This window comes from Polypterus senegalus, chromosome 9 (assembly GCF_016835505.1).
Source record: "Polypterus senegalus isolate Bchr_013 chromosome 9, ASM1683550v1, whole genome shotgun sequence".
In the NCBI taxonomy this organism is placed as follows: Eukaryota; Metazoa; Chordata; class Cladistia; order Polypteriformes; family Polypteridae; genus Polypterus; species Polypterus senegalus.
In genome coordinates this window covers 113,247,054-113,266,384 of record NC_053162.1, presented here as the reverse complement: position 1 = coordinate 113,266,384, position 19,331 = coordinate 113,247,054, and the positions used below count along the sequence as shown (strand labels likewise).

Below are 19,331 nucleotides of genomic sequence, written 5' to 3'. Positions count from 1 at the left end.
ATGTCATTCCCGGGAATTCTGGCCGTCCGGGGATGACGCAGCGCAGGGGCATCTCACATGTGAACGGTTTTAGAACGACCGACACTTATTTTTAATAAAACTACTGCAATATGTTGACACCAATAAAAGCCTAACCTTATCCACAAGCAGTTCATGCTGTCATATAAGTACATGTACAGTATCTAGTTCAGGGGTATATATAGGTATATATATATATATATATATATATATATATATATATATATATATATATATATATATATATATATATATATATATATATATTACTGTCAAATAATGCAAAGAGTATGCGACACGTGTTTCGCCCTTTACATTGCGCCACAGCGTGTGGTTTGTTCATTTGACAGCATGTAGATCGGGGTAATTACATTCATGGCATTCGTAGTCTGAATCACAATCTGATTGTATGGCTGGTTACCTACCAGGTAACGTTTGTGTCGGCAAACATCTGCCACGCTGCACTCTTCAGTTGAAAGAAGCAGATCATAGAATGTTGCAAAGTTTTACTGTCAAATAATGCAAAGAGTACGCGACACATGTTTCGCCCTAATTCTGGGCTCATCAGGCATACACACTCACTGCACGTGAGCGTCAGAGGCGAAGCCACTGCATGTGGTTCGTTTATTTGACAGCATGTATATCGGGGTAATTACATTCATGGCATTCGTAGTCTGAATCACAATCTGATTGTATGGGTGCATGTGTGATGACCAGTGTGTTAGAAGAAAAGAGATCTCAGACTGGCCGCCCTGTATGTCAATCAAGTGGCAAATGCCATAAAAAAAAAATTTTTTTTGAATGCAACGTGATCTACCTGATCAGAAACTGATACACTTGTTCTTAACAACGCCCACGCTTGCGTTGCTTTGAAACACCACCATTTCAGCTTTTACTGATGCATCCAGTTTCTTGTCATCATTCTGTGATAGCAAGTTTCCTGGCACAGATAATGCGGATGCAACAGACTGACGCATTGCAATTTCAAGTTGCCGTTCAAAACTGTTGTCTGACAGACGTCTATGAAGTCTGCCCTGTCCCGGCATTCGTGAGCTGCCGAGCCATTCCACTGTGCTCAGTCTTAGTGGGAGCCGGGAGACTGACGACTGCTGCTGGTTGACTGAATCAGTCTGAAAAACACTACACTGTGGGCCAAAAAAAGTGCCATTTAATTATTTTCAACTATTATTTCTTGATCGATTTTTACACATTTACACGCTATATATGCAAGCTAGGCCATTCCTGGTTTCCCGGGAATTATAGCAGTTTAATTCCTGGGAATACAGGAATGAAAAATGTCAGTGAATCCTGGGCTCTCGGGAATGGATTCCCTAATCCCCACCAATAATGGCATTTCCCAACCTGTCAATTCCTTTTTTTCCTATACACTGATGCATCTCTCCATGCTATTAGATCTGTTATAGCACAACGCTTTGACGGTAAGAGCATGTAAATGCATATTCTAGTCATTTGCTCTCAGCTTCAGAAAGAAAGTGGTCAACCTTTGACTGTGAGCTATTATTACCTTTCCATGCTTTCACCATCATCACAGATCACTCTGGGTTGTCTTAAAAAGCTTCCTTTAGACCAAGACCCCACAGGAAGATGTGCACAGTGGTATGTTGAATTGGACCTTTATGACTGGCAAGTTCTCCATCGTGACAGAGCTAAGAACCTTACTGTTGATGCCCTATCTCAGCACCTACCTGACCCTTCCCAGGTTGCTCTGTCACCATTACCCGTCACTTCAAGAACTCAGACTGTAACAGCTTCGACCCAAACAGATGTTGCCTCAGCTCTCAATCAACTTCATCTTACTGATTCTCAAAATTATAAATCACGGCCAGTTTCAAGTACTAGTCTTGTGTACATACAAGGGGATTGGAACATTGCTGAAGAGCAACAGAGGGATCCTAATCTTACAACTGTTCTCTCTGTTTGCTGGAGAGGGACACCGACCCCCTATTTGGAGACTTCATAATACATCCCCTTATCTAAGGAAACTGTGGTCACAGTTTGGTCATCTTATAAAAGATAATGGACTATTTCCGCAAATTTCTGTGCTTGCAGTCTTAACAGCACTTACAGAATTTTAAAAGATCTCTGGTCTCAGAATTAATCTGAATAAAAGTGTACTCTTTCCAATGAATCCTCAAGCATATAATATTAGATTAGACACTCTACCTTTTATCATTGCAGATCAGCTTAAGTACCTAGGGGTTAACATCACAAGTAAACACAAAGCTCTTTATCAACAAAATTTCGCCATCTGCATGGAAAAAAATTAAGCAAGACTTGCATAGATGGTCAACCCTTCATCTCACTCTAGCTGGAAGAATTAACGTTGTTAAGATGAATATTCTTCCTAAGCTGCTTTTATTATTTTAAAACATTCCAATATACATCAGTAAATCATTTTTTAAGCAATTAGGTTCAACAATAACCTAATTTATTTGGAACCCAAAACATCCACGTATCCAAAGAGTGACCCTACAAAGACCTAAGGCAGAAGGTGGCATGGTTCTACCCATCTTTCAGTTCTATTACTGGGCAGCAAACATGCAAGCTATAAAAACCTGACAAAAACAGATGAACATACACAGGACTGGTCCACAATAGAAGTAAATTCCTGTAGTACTTCTTCATACAGTAATCCCTCCTCGATCGCGGGGTTTGCGTTCCAGAACCCCCCGTGATAGGTGAAAATCCGCAAAGTAGAAACCATATGTTTGTATGGTTATTTTTATATATTTTAAGTCCTTATAAACTCTTCCACATTGTTAACATTATTAGAGCCCTATAGACATGAAATAACACCCTTTAATCAAAAGTTTAAACTGTGCTCCATGACAAGACAGAGATGACAGTTCTTTCTCACAATTAAAAGAATGCAAATAGATCTTCTTTTCAAACGAGTGTCGTCAGGAGCAGAGAATGTCAGAGAGATAGAGAGAGCATGACAGAAAACCAAATAATCAAAAAATCAATACGTGCTGTTGGGCTTTTAAGTATGAGCACTGCGATAAAGCAGCCGCAAAGAAGGGAGCAATGTGAAGGTAATCTTTCAGCATTTTTTAGAGTAGCCTCCGTATCTTCTAAACAAACAGCCTCTGTGCAAACAGCCCCTCTGCTCACACCCCCTCTGTCAGGAGCAGAGAACGTCAGAGAGAGAGCGAGATTAAAGCAAACAATCAAAAAATCAATACGTGCTTTTGGGCCACCGTGATAAAGCGTCATTTCTTAGAGGAGCGTCCATATTCTCTAGGCAAACAGCCTCTGTGCAAACGGCTCCTCTGCTCACACCCCCTCCGTCAGACGCAGAGAATGTCAGAGAAAGACCGAGAAAAGCAAACAATCTGCTCGGGAAGTACATCGTATATCATTGAGGAGTTTAAGTTAATATGTAATACATGCTCCGATTGGGTAGCTTCTAAACCATCCGCCAATAGCGTCCCTTGTATGAAATCAACTGGGCAAACAAACTGAGGAAGCATGTACTTTAAATTAAAAGACCCATTGTCCGCAGAAATCCACAAACCAGCGAAAAATCCGTGATATATATTTAGATATGCTTACATTTAAAATCCGCGATGGAGTGAAGCCGCGAAAGTCGAAGCGCGATATAGCGAGGGATCACTGTATTCCCTGCTTTGTGCCCCAATAAATGCAAATTATCGGAAATATACTAATAACCTAATTGTGCTTCACTCACTCAGAATATGGAACCAATGTAGAAAGCATTTTAAGATGGAGAAGCTTTTATCTGTTGCACCACTGCAAGAGAACCACCTATTTCAAGCCTCGCAAACATATGCAGTTTTTAATATCTGGAAAAGATTTAAGATTAAATTGCTTAGAGGTCTTTATATAGACAACATCTTTGCATCCTATTAACAATTACATTCCAAATGTAACTTTCCAGCTACACATTAGTGCCTTTCAGACAGCCTTGGTGTCACAATCCCTCCTAACCCATTGACAGCTTTTTTTGGTGTTCTTCCAGATGGGTTTAAAGTGGAGAAGGACAAACTGTGATTGCATTTACTACACTTCTGGCACGCAGACTTATTTTGCTAAACTGGAAGAATCCTAACTCTCCGATTTTTAAGTCAGTGGGAAACCGATGTTTTATACTATTTGAAATTGGAAAAAATCAAATATTCAGTTAGAGGAGCTGTACAGAATTTTTTTCGAAACTTGGCAGGATCTAATTAATAATAGTTTAGAATAAGCACTTAAAGCACAGAGGAAGCAATTATCTCCTCAATTCTTTTTCTTCTCCATTCATCTCTATTGGTCTATTAAACTCCTCAATTTAGGTATGTTTACAAGCCTTAAGTTTTACCCCGTTAGCCATGGTCTCTCTCTCAGGTGTGGGGGTCGACTTGTTTTTCAATCTCAGTCCTATTTTTTGTAAAAATTGATCGATTTGTATGGAATGATTACCATAAAATTATTAAAAAAAAAGATAATGGACTATTGTATCGACAACTGTGCCAACCTTCTCACAGAACAGTTACACAAATTATTATTCCTACCTCACTAATTCCTCAAGTACTCCATTATGTTCGTGGACACCCAGCAGCTATTCATTATGGATTGGCCAAGACTATGGACTAGCAACTTTTACTGTCCTTATATGTCTTCAAACATTGTTAATTACTGCTAACAATGTGCTGCTTGTCAGTCCAGGCAGTCCCATGTACCTTGTCCACAGGCTCCTTTGGTTTCTGTCTCACCTGAACGGCCATTCCAGACTGATGCTGCAGATATAATACAGCTGAAAGTTTCCACAAAAGGTCAATATTACGTGTTAGTGCTGATGGATATTTATTTTACATTTGTCAACCTTTATCAGTTAAGAGATCAGACTGCTGTTTCAGTTGTACGTTGTATTTTTGAACAGTTTATCCCACAACATGGAATTCCTGAAGCTCTGCACTCAGACCTAGGTTGTCAATTTGAGTCAGACCTCATAAAACACCTTTGTAACTTGTTATCAATTCATAAGCTTCGCACTTCTCTCTATCATGTACAGTGTGACAGAACAGTGGAATGTTATAACCACACCATAAAAGAGGAACTGAGTAAATATCTGTTTGACTTAGGTCAAGAATGGGACAATAATTTACCTCAAGTGGCATTGGCATATAATACAACGACCCATGCCAGCATGGGTTTCACACCTTTCTTTCTGGCCAGAGTTCCACTTAACATAATTAATAACGAAATTGGCTATTCCACCTCTGCAATGGCTGGCACCCCTGCAGCATATGCAGCCTCATTGAAAGCACAACTGACAAATGCCTACAGATCTGCAACTGCATTAGAAATAAAGCACAGCAACAGCAGCAGCTGCACTACATTCGGCGTGTAAAGTACACACCTTATAGAACTGTAGATCTAGTACTGATGGATATGCCAGCATATCATCAAAACAAACTAGCCCCACGTTGGATTGGCCCAATATGATATTCATTGGCCACTACAATAATCTAAAAATGACCCTCCTATTAACTTTAATCCTGAATAAGATCAAACACAGTTGTGTCAGGAACAGGAAGTTCTGCAGTTTACTTGTGACTTTATGCTGTAGGAAGATAAGTAAATAAATCAAGGTAAATAACATTCGATCTGACATTTATATACAAAGTATAGGGACGGCAGATTCCACCTGCAGCTATAGATTCCAGTACGCGAATGACTCTCCACGCTAGTGTTTATATGTGGACGGTGTACTGTACGTGCCCAAAAAAGAAGTCTAACTGCATTCTTGTACCATTGCTTGCATACTGAAGTGTCAGCAGGCATTTTATGTGGCATTACACGTGTAATTTGCGAGTGTGCCCTTGTCATCATACAGAGGAAGTTCTTCAGTCTACTTGAAGGAAGATAAGAAAATAAATCAAGGTAAATAACATCGATCTGGCTTTTATATAAGTAACATACAAATGTTTCCTACGTAAAGACCATCACAAAACATAATCACAAACAGGAGTTTGCTTGATACATTGGCATGCTCTGTAAGCAGTGCTTTTTTTTGGAAGGAATGGTATGGGGCAGACTGACTGGCAGGTGATGGCTGATGGCTGGTGCCATCTTTCGCATTTACGCAGCTGCGTCATTGTTATATGTGAGTGGACGTTTCTTGCGGGGAGGGCTTCTGTTCTCTTTCTCCGATCTGAGGTCACCTCTGTTATATCTTGTCTTTATTTGAAAACAGCAGTGTCAGATCGGGGTGAGCATGAACGCGAATGAGAGAAGAAAACTGAATTAAAAAATGCTAACATTTACAAGTACCATATATTTATAGCAGCTGTTGCAAACGCAAATCAAATGTATGTTTTTATTATATAATAATAACAGTAAGAGCAGCTCTCTACTCAAAACGGTAAACTTGAGAAGCTGACAGCATTGAATCCAGAAGGTCTTGATTGGGAGTCAGCAGTTCCTAGCATTGCGCCACACAAGCTGTTGTATCAACCGCCTACCATAACCTGCTTTCTGTTTTCTTCGGTTATATTCTTGAATAAAAGTGCACTTGTTTTGTTATACTTGTACCTTTTGTGAAAGGGTTTATTTGATATTTGGACTTCAGGCTTCACACCTTATACACATGTCGTAAATGTAGGAAGGACAGTCCTTGGGTGTGCGTGGGAACTGTTAACATTTGAATCTGATGATTGTATATAGCGGAGAACTGACCTGTCTGTACTATCCTGTCCTCTGCATCTCCTGGAGTTCAATAGAAATACCACCATGCAGCAACATGAGAACACTAGCCAAGATCAGAAAAAAAAAAAACGAAGGAAACGCAGTCACTGACTAAAACGCATGAAGATATGCTAATGAATATAATGTTGCATTAGTGCAACAACGTTTTCTGAAATGTACAATACATGTCCTAAAATGAATGATTCCAAATGTAATATATACCTAAGTCTTTTTTTTTTTCTATCAGTGCGGCTTTGATATCATGGATCAGGTGCATACTAATTCAGCGTGAGCAGGAACACTCAAGAATAAAACTGAATAAAAACAATTCACATTCACAGTCATTTTCAGTCACGCACACCACTCACATCCACGTCCATAGTTTTCCCAGTCCCAGTCTCGTTCATGCACAAGATCTGACACGGTTTTCAAATAAAGAGGGGGTATAACAAAACAAGTTTGTTTGTTATACCACGTCTTTATCTGAAAACGGCGTCAGATCTGGGTGGTGTGGGAGCTTGAACTTGAGTATGAGAATAAAACTGAAAAACACCCCGCTAACTTTAACTATAAATTTACAGACGTAAATCAAATGTATGTTTTTATTGTATGTTATTAACAATAAGAGCAGCTCACTACTCAAAATGGTAAATTTGGGAAGCAGCTGATATCGAAACTGCGACCTCTTGATTGGAAGGCAGCAGTTCTTAGCATTGCACCACGTAAGCTGTCGTATCAACCGCCTACCGTAACCTGCTTTCTTTTTCTGCAGTTATATTCTTGAATAAAAGTACACTTGTTTTGTTATACTTGTAGCTTTTGTGAAAGTGTTTATTTCATATTTGTATTTTAGGCTTCACACATTATACATTTCATGTCTACATTTTATCAATTATTACTAAAACATGAAAAATGTTTCTGTGTTAACGTTTGTACATAGGTGGTTGTTGATACGGAACACACATGAAATGTATGTATTCCAAATGATGATGTAGGCTACTTTTTTACACTATATAAAGCTTCAACACTTCACTCTGTAATGGCCGACCCCTTACCCAGCTGGCAGCTACACTTCCAAGACCTGTGGCCTGGATAAATTACTGAGGCTAATCTATAAATACCAAGCCGTACCTCTAACAAATAAAATTTTCCCCACAATCGACGGTTTAAACATAAGCACACAAAAGCAGATATGTAAAAATAGGGGGATAAATATATTAAATGAAACAATAACAAAAAAAAATGCAAATTTCACATGTAGAAAATTATAGATATACATATACCACCACCAAAGCAGCAACATGACAACACCATATATACAATATCAAACCCTCCCTTGTCCCAGTAATATATAACAAACACAAATAACAATGAATGAATACGGAAAATGCGAATGATAGTGAACTTGAGTCCGAGTATACAACTGTCCTGAATACAGATGACTGGTCAACAGATAAGTGATGTGTTTGAGTTTCCCAGAATAAATGGAACAACCTCACCGTGAATCATCGGTGTGTGGTGGAAAATGTAGTCCAACCCCAGGGTCTCGGATGATGATTAAATTGAAATAAGTCTAGCAGAATGAAAAACAAACTGGTACAAAAGCATGATGTGGAAAACAGCAAGTAAAATTGGTTTGTTGTCGTGAAAATGTAATCTCAGTCTTTCTCCTTCCTCTCCTTTGTTCCCTCCTGACTGTTTATATAGTAATGAGCCGGCTGTAATTGATTGATTGTAAACCGGTGCTTTCCATCTTGGGGCTGCGGTCTCTTTCCATCATCCATCCCCCCTGTATTTACGGGGAAGACATTCACTGATGCAAACATTATAAACCGCAAACGGGACGATGGAAACAAAACCCAAAAAGTACAAACATTGAAAGCACTATTACTATGTATCCCTGCTACAACTCGAAGATAAGCACTGAGAACTGAGAAACTTTTTTGCGAATTGAACTGCGGCGGTGGGCGGGGGGATGGGATACCTGGCTGCTTGCTACTTATCAACACATTTACAGGACAAAAGATGCTGAGGTGAGAAAGGATTTAAGGTGGGCTGGATTTACACGTTTTTTCATAGGCTCTGTTAATTCTAGTGTTAAGGCAAGCTATTTTTAATGTGTTACTTTCTACATTTAAATGTTTGCTTAGAATTTACATTACTATGCATTTGTATTTCTACGCCTTTGTTTGTTCCACCTGGCCTGTCCTAAACTTCCTGACCCCGAACCCCCATTCCTTAGTTTAACACTAGAATTACCAGAGCCTACGAAAAAACTCGTAGATCCGTCCCACCTTAAATCACTTCTTAAATCCGTCCTCACCTCTCCGCCTGCATCTTTTGTCCTGTAAATGTGCAGATTTAGAGCAGCAAGCAGCCGGATATTCCAACCCCCACCGTCGCAGAACATGCACGGACGTCTCCCAGCTCATGCCTTGATTGATTATCTGGGAGTGAAGTGGAGTTTTAGACTGGAAATAATAGATCGTTTTTGGAACACACGCATTTCATGTGTGTTTTGTTTCTACAGTAATCTGTATAAACACATTGTTGAAACAGAAACTTTTTCATATTTTAGTAATAAATGTTACAAAATGTAGGCATAAACTATAGAATGTGTGAAGCATGAAGTCCAAACTTCAAATAAACACTTTCACAAAAGGTTCAAGACCATTACAACAGCTTTTGTGGCTTAGCAGTAAGATTTGCAGACTTGGAAGGCAGTAGGCTTGTTGTGCGTCAAAGACCCGAGTTCGATTCCCCGTTGGGGAAAAATTTTTCTTTTTTTTTCTTTTTAACCTCAAACGGACATAAAATTTATAAATTAGTATGCACTGTCTGTTAATGAGATTGTTATATTTTCATGTGGAATGCTCCTTTTAAAATATTTTTTTAACAACTGAGACTGCAATTAACATGAACAAGTGTCCATATAACTGTTATTTTTAAGATCCATAACATACAGACAGACAGAGCACTGCGTAATAGAGAGACAGACAAACAGGCAGAGAAGTCACAAAATAAACAGGGAAGGCACATGTACTGAAAGAAAAAAAGATCAACATGTGCATTGTTCCTGTCGCACTGAATAAGCTCACGCGCTCTAACCCCTCCCCATCTCCTCCGATCTGACTCTAAGTAACGCTCGCGCTGTCAGATCACAAGAGGCACGCAAACAGGCGGGGGGCGGGATTAGAGCGTACAAGAACCATCTTTCCTACATTACAACGTGTGTACCTTTTGCAATGTGCACACTTTTCTATATACTGTGGTTTCTATTACATTGAAAGGGCACTTGACACTGACACAGTTTACTTTCCTGGGGATGTGGCTGTCTTGGAACAGAAGCTTGTCGATGTTGCATACTCCTTTTTTGAGTTTTATTTTCTCAATGACTATCACGATCTAACCCACTGCCCGCCCTCCTATTTTTCATTTAGTAGTGCTTTCTCTGTCTGCCTATTATACTATGAACTCCGTCTATCTATATAGTAATAACAGTAATTTTATTATTATATAGCAGCTTCCTTGTCTGCCTATCATACAATGCCTTTCCTTCCTATCTATCTATATAACTATTCCCTTAGCTTTTTTTTTGATATATCTATTATACAGTACTTTCCCTATTTATTTAGTGACTTCTCTGCCTGTTTGTGTGTCTCTCTGCAGTGCTCTGTCTGTCTGAGTGTTATGGATCTTAAAAATAACAGTTATAAGGACACTTGTTCATGTTAGTTGCAGTCTCAGTTGTCAAAAAATATTTTAAAAGGAACATCCCACATGAAAATATAATGATCTCAGTAACTGACAGTGATACCAATTTATAAATTTTATGTCCGTTTGAGGTTAAAAAGAAAAAAATAATAACAGTTTCTCACCAACGGGGAATCGAACTCAAGCTTCTGAGGCATGGTAGACATACTACGACAGTAAATCTTAGCGCTTCGCCACAGGAGCTGCTGTGTTGTTCTTGAATCTTTTGTGAAAGTTTTTATTTGATCTTTGGAAATCAGCCCTCACATATTCTATAGTTTATGCCTACATTGTGTAACATTTATTACTAGAATGTGAAAAAGTTCCTATGTTAACAATGTGTTTACACAGATTACTGTAGAAACGGAACACACATGAAATGCGTGTGTTCCAAATAACAATCTATTGTTTCCACTCTAAAACTCCACTTCACTCCCAGATAATCAACCAAGGCATGAGCTGTGAGACGTTTGTGCATGTTCTGCAACAGTGGGGGATGGAATAGCTGCTTGCTGCTCTTAATCTGCACATTAACAGGACAAAAGATGCTAGGAGAGGTGCGGACGGATTTAAGTATCGATTTAAGGTGGGATGGATCTACGAGTTTTTTCGTAGGCTTTGGTAATTCTAGTGTTAAACAATTCTCAACTAGAATTCTCGACTACGCCTCCCCAATACATTGGTGCCCCTCCAGTTCAGATGTAACCCGTCACGGCGGAACAGGTCCCATCTGTTCCAAAAGGAGTCCCAATGCCCCATAAACATATACCCTTCTACCCTAATCCAAGATTTGAGCCATGCATTAAGCCTTCTAATCTCCTCAGTCTTACCTGGACTGGCGCGTGGCACAAGCAGAACTTCGGAGAAGACTACCTTGTCAATTCTGCTCCTCAGCTTGGTACCTAACCCTTTGAATTTGGATTGCAGAACTGACAGACTACCCTTATGTATGTCATTTGTTCCAACATGGACAATGACAACTGGATCCATCCCCCTCTGGCGAAGAACCTATCCACCCTTCCAGGGAGGTCTCCCACCTGTGCTCCCGGAAGGCAACACACTGTGCGAGACTCTCTCTCTCTCTGGAGCACACCTGCACTTTAATCCCCCTAATAATTGAATCCCCAACTATTACTTCCTCTCTCTTTTTGGAAACTGGTTTTGAGGTGGCCCACTGGGGCTCCTCATCACTGCCTACCACCTCAGAATTATCAGAGACACAATCCAGCTCTGCAAGGACATGATAACGGTTTGACACTTCTAATTCTGAGGTTGATGCCCCCAGATAGTGTGCACCCTTTACCTTACGCTTAGTGACCGTGACCCACCTATTTCTACGTGTCTGGTCTGGAATCTCATCCCACATTTGTGCACAGTTTATGTGCAAGTGCTACTTGTTGATGTTGTGGACTTTATTAGAACACCCCCCTCTCATTGTATTGGAAAATCTGCCTATAGTTATTGATTAATATTTAAATACTGTTTAGGTGAGGTCTGATAGAAGTTGAATTAAATTGTTGTTGAATTTATTGCTATTTCTGAAAATGTTATAGAAATTAGGACATTTCTTCTGGGGTAAGAGTGTAATGTAAGCAGGAGTTCATGTTAGGAAGCTTTAATAAAGTTTGTTGATTTTTAAGGGAGGAGCAATTGGCAGGGAAGAAAAAAGAGAAGTGTTCTTGGGTAGCTCAGTGCTGTATCTTTGCCATTGTGCTATAAAAGAAATAAAAATACAAGTGGCAAGTAGTCCATAAACTGGGGTGACCATCTCTATGTGCCTTCCCACACATCAAGGGCTCAGTCTGCTACGCTATCGAGGATGCTCTCAAACCAAGAAGATCCGACGCTGAAATTTGGTAAGGAGAATAGCAGACTACTCTCACCCGCTCCTACACTAGTATAAGAGACTGGATGCACTTCTGGACATTTTGAATGAGCATACATCATGACCATAAATACATGACCTGCACTTGGCCGAGAAAACTCTAAATGCTTCCATTGTAATGGTTTACTTGGCTAGACCCAGAATTGACCACCTTTTACTTGTTACTCTTTTTTTACTATTTACTGTAACTCTTTGTTACAGACTTGATTACTAGCAAAAATTGGGCTTGTGTTCAGACTTCAGGAACACACTTGCTTCAGTCACACTAAGCTTTAGGAAAAAAATGCATCATGTTTCTTCAAGGTAGCCTGTATTGTATTCTGGCAGACAATATCCAGTTGTATTTTACATAATTACTCTCTGCAAAACAGGTTAATTAACCCTTACTACATACAGTGGAAGAGTAGCATTTCCAATCAATGTATGTGTCTGCTGAAATAATAAAAAACTAGTGCACCAGTATCTTTCTCAATTTCTTTCTTTTTTATTTTATTTCAAGAAAGTAACATACTATATGATCAAGTAGATAAAATGTGAAGAATGTATATAGTAAATTACTTTAAAATCAATCTAAAATTAACACCAAACCCGTTAAAAAAAAAAAATAAACCAGAATTCAACCCCGACCTGAGTCTAGCTCTATTTCTAATGGAGTTTCATCTGTTTTTGCCCTTATATTGATATGCAAGTGTTCTTTGTGCCTTCTTAAACAATGTTTGCTTAGCATTTAAATCCTCCTTGAATGTGAGCTCAGTATCAATGGTTCCTTTACCCTTCTTCATATATAATGCACATCTATTTTCAGCATGACATTTACATTTACTGTCTTTTAGTTTCTTTTTCTGTTTTATTATCTCTTACCACTGCCTTTTTGAGTTTGTAAAAAACACTCAGTGTGTATCTTCTGGCTATATATGTTCTGTATGTGATCCTAATACTAGCATTCCATCAGTAAGATTTTCTTTACTATAACTTTTACATTTGTTTGTGGTTTTATTTGACAACATGTGTCTATGGTTTTCTTCACAATGATAAATCTGTGTTAACAGAGTCAAACTGAAGACACAGAAATATTTGTTATTAATAAAACTAAATCAGCAAAGATTAACCTGCAAAAGGAATACGAACAGAATCCAGATGGCAGGCTGAGGGTAATGTAGGAATATGTTTTGTCAAATCATTTCCTATGTATTTTGTGTTTTCTAAATGGTAGAAACCCCTTTCCTGATTACCGATTCTTTTGCCCTTTTCACCATATATTTACCTTGAAGTTGTGTTTATGATCTTTTAACACTGTTTTAATGGCTATCTAATTTGATTTACTTTCTCCCAATTATTCAGGCGCATTATGCTATGCCGAGTTGGGTACCATGATCACAAAATCTGGTGGAGATTATTCATATCTGCTAGAGGCTTTTGGCCCAGTTCCTGCTTTTTTGTATGCCTGGACATCTGTTGTTGTTTTAAAACCAGCATCTTGTGCCATTATCTGCTTAAGTTTTGCAGAATATTCAGCTGCACCATTCTACCCCAGCTGTGAACCACCAGTTTTCATCATAAAATGTTTAGCAATTGCTGCTTTCTGTAAGTATTATAACTATTCAATGAATTTTAATTACTGAATTTTCATTAGTTTAATTTAAGAATATAATTACATGTATAATACAAATTCATACATACTGATATTTTTGCAGGTTGCTTTTTATGCATTACTTGAAAATTTGTTTGATTAAAACATGCTGCACTTATTTATTAAAAGCCTGCATTGTTACTAACAGTGCTGAGTATTTAAGTTCTAATCACAATTTTCAGACTAAGCCACATGCCATCATTAAGTTGGGGCTCGTCGTCCAACTAAAGAAGACTTGTGACATACATAGTAACCCCACCTCCTTTTCTGTTGTCTATCCTTCCTAAAAATGTGTATCCCTCTATGTTATACTCATCCCCACTTTTGTTATTTAGCCAGATGTCTGTTGTTGTTATAATATTATAGCTCTTCTCTGTTACATACATCTACAAGTTACTTGTTTTATTTTTGATACTTGCATTAAAGCAAAGCTATTTTTAACGTGTTACTCATTTTACTTTGCATATAAATATTTGGTTAGAATTTGCATAACTATGCATTTATATTTTTACATTATTGTTTATTCCTGTATGTACAAACCTGACCTGTCCTGAACTTGGTGCAAGACCAAATACCCTGGTTTAAGCATTCCTTGACTGTTACTTTTAACTATTCGTCACTATGATGCCAGTTATTTACTTGCAGAGATACCGGTGTCCGATACTGCTGCTTACTGCCCTGCCTCACCAATACTAGTTTGAATACAAATAACAAGTACAAGTAACTTTCCCAAACACTCACCCAAACACTCAGCTGCTTTTGCTCATGTGCATGTGAAAAAAAAGAAAGCAAAAAGCCCATCTAAAGGGAAAAAAAACTTTTAAAAATTCACACATGAAACCTTAGTGGTAACTAAAACACAAGGATTTTAGGAGCATAATGTATTTTTTTTTATTAACTCTCACACCACAGAACAGAAAAATCTGAACTGCTTCTCATTCTTTTGCAAATAAGTCATCAGTTCTTCTCAGTTATTCAGTACCAATCAGAAAGAACATGAAATCAAAAGAGTTATTTCAGTTTTATCGCTGGCACACCATACTGTACTTACGCATTCAGCATTGTTTTGTGAGGTGTATTGTCCAGAGAAAACTATTAATGGGAGCTGCGTCTAAGGTCCATAAGGTTTTGAGTCTTGGTTATTACTCCTAAAGGAGTAGCTTGCTCATTGTCTGTAGTTCAGCCTATAGAAGCTCCAGGCCCTGTCACACTTCATGACTTTACCTGCATTTTTCAGTCATAAGCTTAATTTAATATATAATATTATTAATATTAATAATCATATTAATATTATTATAATATTATAATATTAATATAATATTAATATATATTTATATAATATATTAATACTTTAATAATATTAATGGGTAGTGTTGATGTAGCTTGATAGGAAAATGAAGGGCAAACAGAGGTTGTGCTCGAACATACCATACCTGGAAAGCATTTGTACAGTATTACATTTGTCAGGCACATTTATTATGGACTATCAAACAGGAAAAAACATAATATTTTGGAATGATGAAACTGTGCTGGAAAATTGTCACAGAGTTTTTTAAGTTGTTAAGCCTTGCAGTTTTTAGCCATGTAATCTGACATCCTCAGGCAATGAGATCAGTCTCTATAGTTGTCCAACATACCCTCTGACTAGAAATAATGTAATGTGCTACCATCTTCAGTGGACATTGGTTTGTAAAAATCTTACAATCAGAATTAGTGTTACAGTTGCGAGAAGAATGTGTTGTTGAAACAGTTTATGCTTGTTGCTTAATTGAGAGGCAATTTTTTAAAAGTCAAAATTTTTTCTATCCTTTAAGAACATTAGAACACTCTTGACGAGAACAGGCCATTCACCCCAACAAAGCTCGCCAGTCCTATCCATTTTAATTCCCACTCTCTGTCAGGTCATATGAAGTTAAGAGTAAGAAGCAAAAAGATAGTTCCATTGCTAGAGAGAGTATAAGTAGTTATGTGCATGGGGTTTATGTCAAAATGATTTATGACCCTTTAGCCCTGCCCCTTTGGACTTTGGACCGGAAGACCCACCCCGTCGTCCCCCTGATGACTTCATACCGGAAGTCCCGCCCCCGATAACGCAAGATCGGAAAGTCCGGCCCCTCCACGTGACCTAGCCCCCGGCCCCAGGCACCTGATTGGTTCAGGAAACTGTCAAGGGCCTTTTAATGGATGTCTGACCCCTCGTTGAACACGCCCCAGCACCTGATTGGTTCAGGAAACTGTCAAGGGCCCTTTGATGGGTGTCTGCCTCTCGTTGAACCCGTCCTGGCACCTTATTGGTTCAGGAAACTGTCAAGGGGAATTTGATGGATGTCTGTCCCCTCCTTGAACTCACTCCGGTACCTGCTTAATTAAACAAACTGTCAAGAGCAGCCCCCGTTCTCCCGAAGACACACACACAAGCGGTTCAAGGGGCAGAACTGCCTGCCTCTATGGTTTGGGTAAGAACTCCTGTATCTATTTATTATTTAAAAATCTATGACTTTAAAGATCTAAACCTTAGTTTAGCACTTGTAAAATGTTTTTTTATTTTATCTAAGTCAAGCTCCCAGACATTCTCTGCGCTGACAAGCTGTCCCTTCACTCTCTCTACACAGTTGACGCCCCCGAGATGCCTGGGGTCGAAGCTCCAAGTGTACACGCAGGCAAGTGCGTATAGTTCGAAAGACAAGCAGCCCGGCCCGGCTTTTAGCAGCCACTGCTCTCTTTCAATCTCTGTCTACACAGAGCCCGTCAGCTTTTTACAGACTCAGGTACTCGGCTGTGTAGACAGAGAGAGCCGGACAACCCCTCCCACCACGGCCCCGCGAGCAGGCACGCGTCTATAGCTGGGTATGGGCTAGTATAAGCCGGGAGCTCTGCTGACAGAAACACCCCACCCCCCTGCTGTGTTCTGCGAGCGCATGCTTGTCAATCCCTCACCCTAACCGAACGGAGCGCGCATCAAGCTCGCACGTTCGCGCAGCTAATCAGTCCTGGAGAACAAGTTATGTGTGTAACTTTTAAAGTTAAAGGATTTAAAAATGCTTTATATTGGAAAAAATGTCCTTCGTATTCGTGGCTTGCCAAAGCGTCTTTACCTTTTTCCAGAATGACTGCACGTTGAAGGCGATCTAACTTTTAGACCTATAAATGTCTAAAATCTATGTGTGGGGAAATACTTTTTATACACCGAGGATAGCTTTTTTTTTTTTAATACGCCATTTAAAAAGGGTGCTGTTGCCTATTATTTAACTGTGTGATTTTTACAAGGCTTATATATCAAAATATATTTAAAAGGGGATGAAAAAAGGTTTTTGACCAATTTTAAAGCACCTCTCTTTATAGAGCGGCATTTTGGAAGTGCTTAATGATAACAAATGTTTGCCAATCATTTGAACCGGACACAAGCAATGCTCGTTGCTCCGAAAAACATCTTTTGTTTTACAAGTTGCATTCTGCAAGGTATGGCAGTTTTTTCACATCGGACGCAAACTGTTGCCTAGGTGCTGTGATTCGCGCCCCTCCTTTCCTCTCTATTCTGCCGTCTCTGTGCTGTGAAGCGCATTTCTGTATCCCCAAGGTCCGATCTGTTTAAGGCTTTGGCTTTAAGATCCGAGGGACAAATGCCAGCGTGATTTCAGATCCCGTTTCTGATAAATATGTGTGTTCCGTTCACTCTGGGATTATCTGAGTACAATTCTAACTTTGCAAAAGCACGGTGAATAGTTTTATAAATGTGTTTCCTTATGGGCAGCTGATTATTTAAAATGGGAGGTAATGGATGGAACAGGGCTTTTTTAAGATATACAAAATATACATCCGAGGCTAGATTTTAAGACGTCTCAAATGTTCTTTAAAAGGTCCCTGTTGCCTATTATTTAACTGTGTGGGTGATTTTTAAATCCTTTAACTTGTTCTCCAGGACTGATTAGCTACGCGAACGTGCGAGCTTGATGCGCGCTCCCTTTCCAGTTAGGGTGAGGGATTGACAAGCATGCGCTCGCAGAACACAGCAGGGGGGTGGGGGTGTTTCTTTCAGCAGAGCTCCCGGCTCATACTAGCCCATACCCAGCTATAGACACGTGCCTGCCCTCGGGGCCGTGGTGGGAGGGGTTGTCCGGCTCTCTCTGTCTACACAGCCGAGTACCCGAGTCTGTAAAAAGCTGACAGGCTCTATGTAGACAGAGATTGAAAGAGAGCAGCGCCTGCTAAAAGCCGGGCTGCTTGTCTTTCGAACTATACACACTTGCCTGCGTGTACGCTTAGAGCTTCAGCCTGTTTGCTCAGCTCTCATGCGTCAAGAGTGCAGGGTTACTAACAGCTTTTTAGAGTTCCATGTACTCTACTGTGTAGAGAGAGTCGGCAACTCCTCTTTCATGCTTGCCTACGTGTACGCTTGGAGCTTCGAACCCAGGCGTGGGTGCACGCAGAGGCTGTCTCAGCTGTCAGCTGTTACGCGTCAACTGTGTAGAGAGAGTGAAGGAACAGCGTGTCAGCGTAGAGAATGTCTGGGAGCTTGACTTAGATAAAATAAAAAACGTTTTACAAGTGCAAAACTAAGGTTTAGATCTTTAAAGTCATAGATTTTAAATAATAGATAGATACAGGAGTTCTTACCCAAACCGTAGAGGCAGGCAGCTCTGCCCCTTGAAACACTTGTGTGTGTGTCTTCGGGAGAATGGGGGCTGCTCTTGACAGTTTGTTTAATTAAGCAGGTACCGGAGTGAGTTCAAGAAGGGGACAGACATCCATCAAATTCCCCTTGACAGTTTTCTGAACCAACCAGGTGCCGGGGCGGGTTCAACGAGGGGCAGACACCCATCAAAGGGCCCTTGACAGTTTCCTGAACCAATCAGGTGCTGGGGCGTGTTCAACGATGGGTCAGACATCCATCAAAAGGCCCTTGACAGTTTCCTGAACCAATCAGGTGCCAGGGGGTGGGGCTAGGTCACGTGGAGGAGCCGGACTTTCTGGTCTGTCATCATCAAGGGCAGGGCTTCCGGTCAAAAGTCTAAAGGGGCGGGGCTTAAGGGTCCTAAATCTTTTTGACATAAACCCCATGCCTATAACTACTAGTATACTCCAGAAGAAAAAGAGAGTGGAAAATGTGGAATGATAGAATGCTGGTTAGATTTTAAGCGCTATTTAGCAAACCCAAATGGTGCACATCATTTGAGACCTTTGACATTTTAACTTATAACATTTAATAAGTGAACAAAGTTACCCCCTTTTTTATTTTTAGAAACTATTAATTTCTTAATAACGTATATTTTTCATTATTTTTAGTTGTGTTTGTGTTTCCCTAGAAAGTTACATGTATCCTGCAATAACAAT

At 39.6% G+C, this 19,331-nt stretch overlaps 1 protein-coding gene across 2 annotated transcripts in view; it reads left to right on the top strand.

The window, feature by feature from the left end:
• slc7a9 (solute carrier family 7 member 9) overlaps positions 1-19,331 on the top strand; it is a 224,403-nt gene that overhangs the window by 75,947 nt on the left and 129,125 nt on the right. For both annotated transcript variants that reach the window (XM_039763591.1, XM_039763592.1), the window contains exon 4: positions 13,712-13,954. In XM_039763591.1, the coding sequence (XP_039619525.1) occupies positions 13,712-13,954 (243 nt within the window). The remainder of the gene's footprint in view (positions 1-13,711; positions 13,955-19,331) is intronic.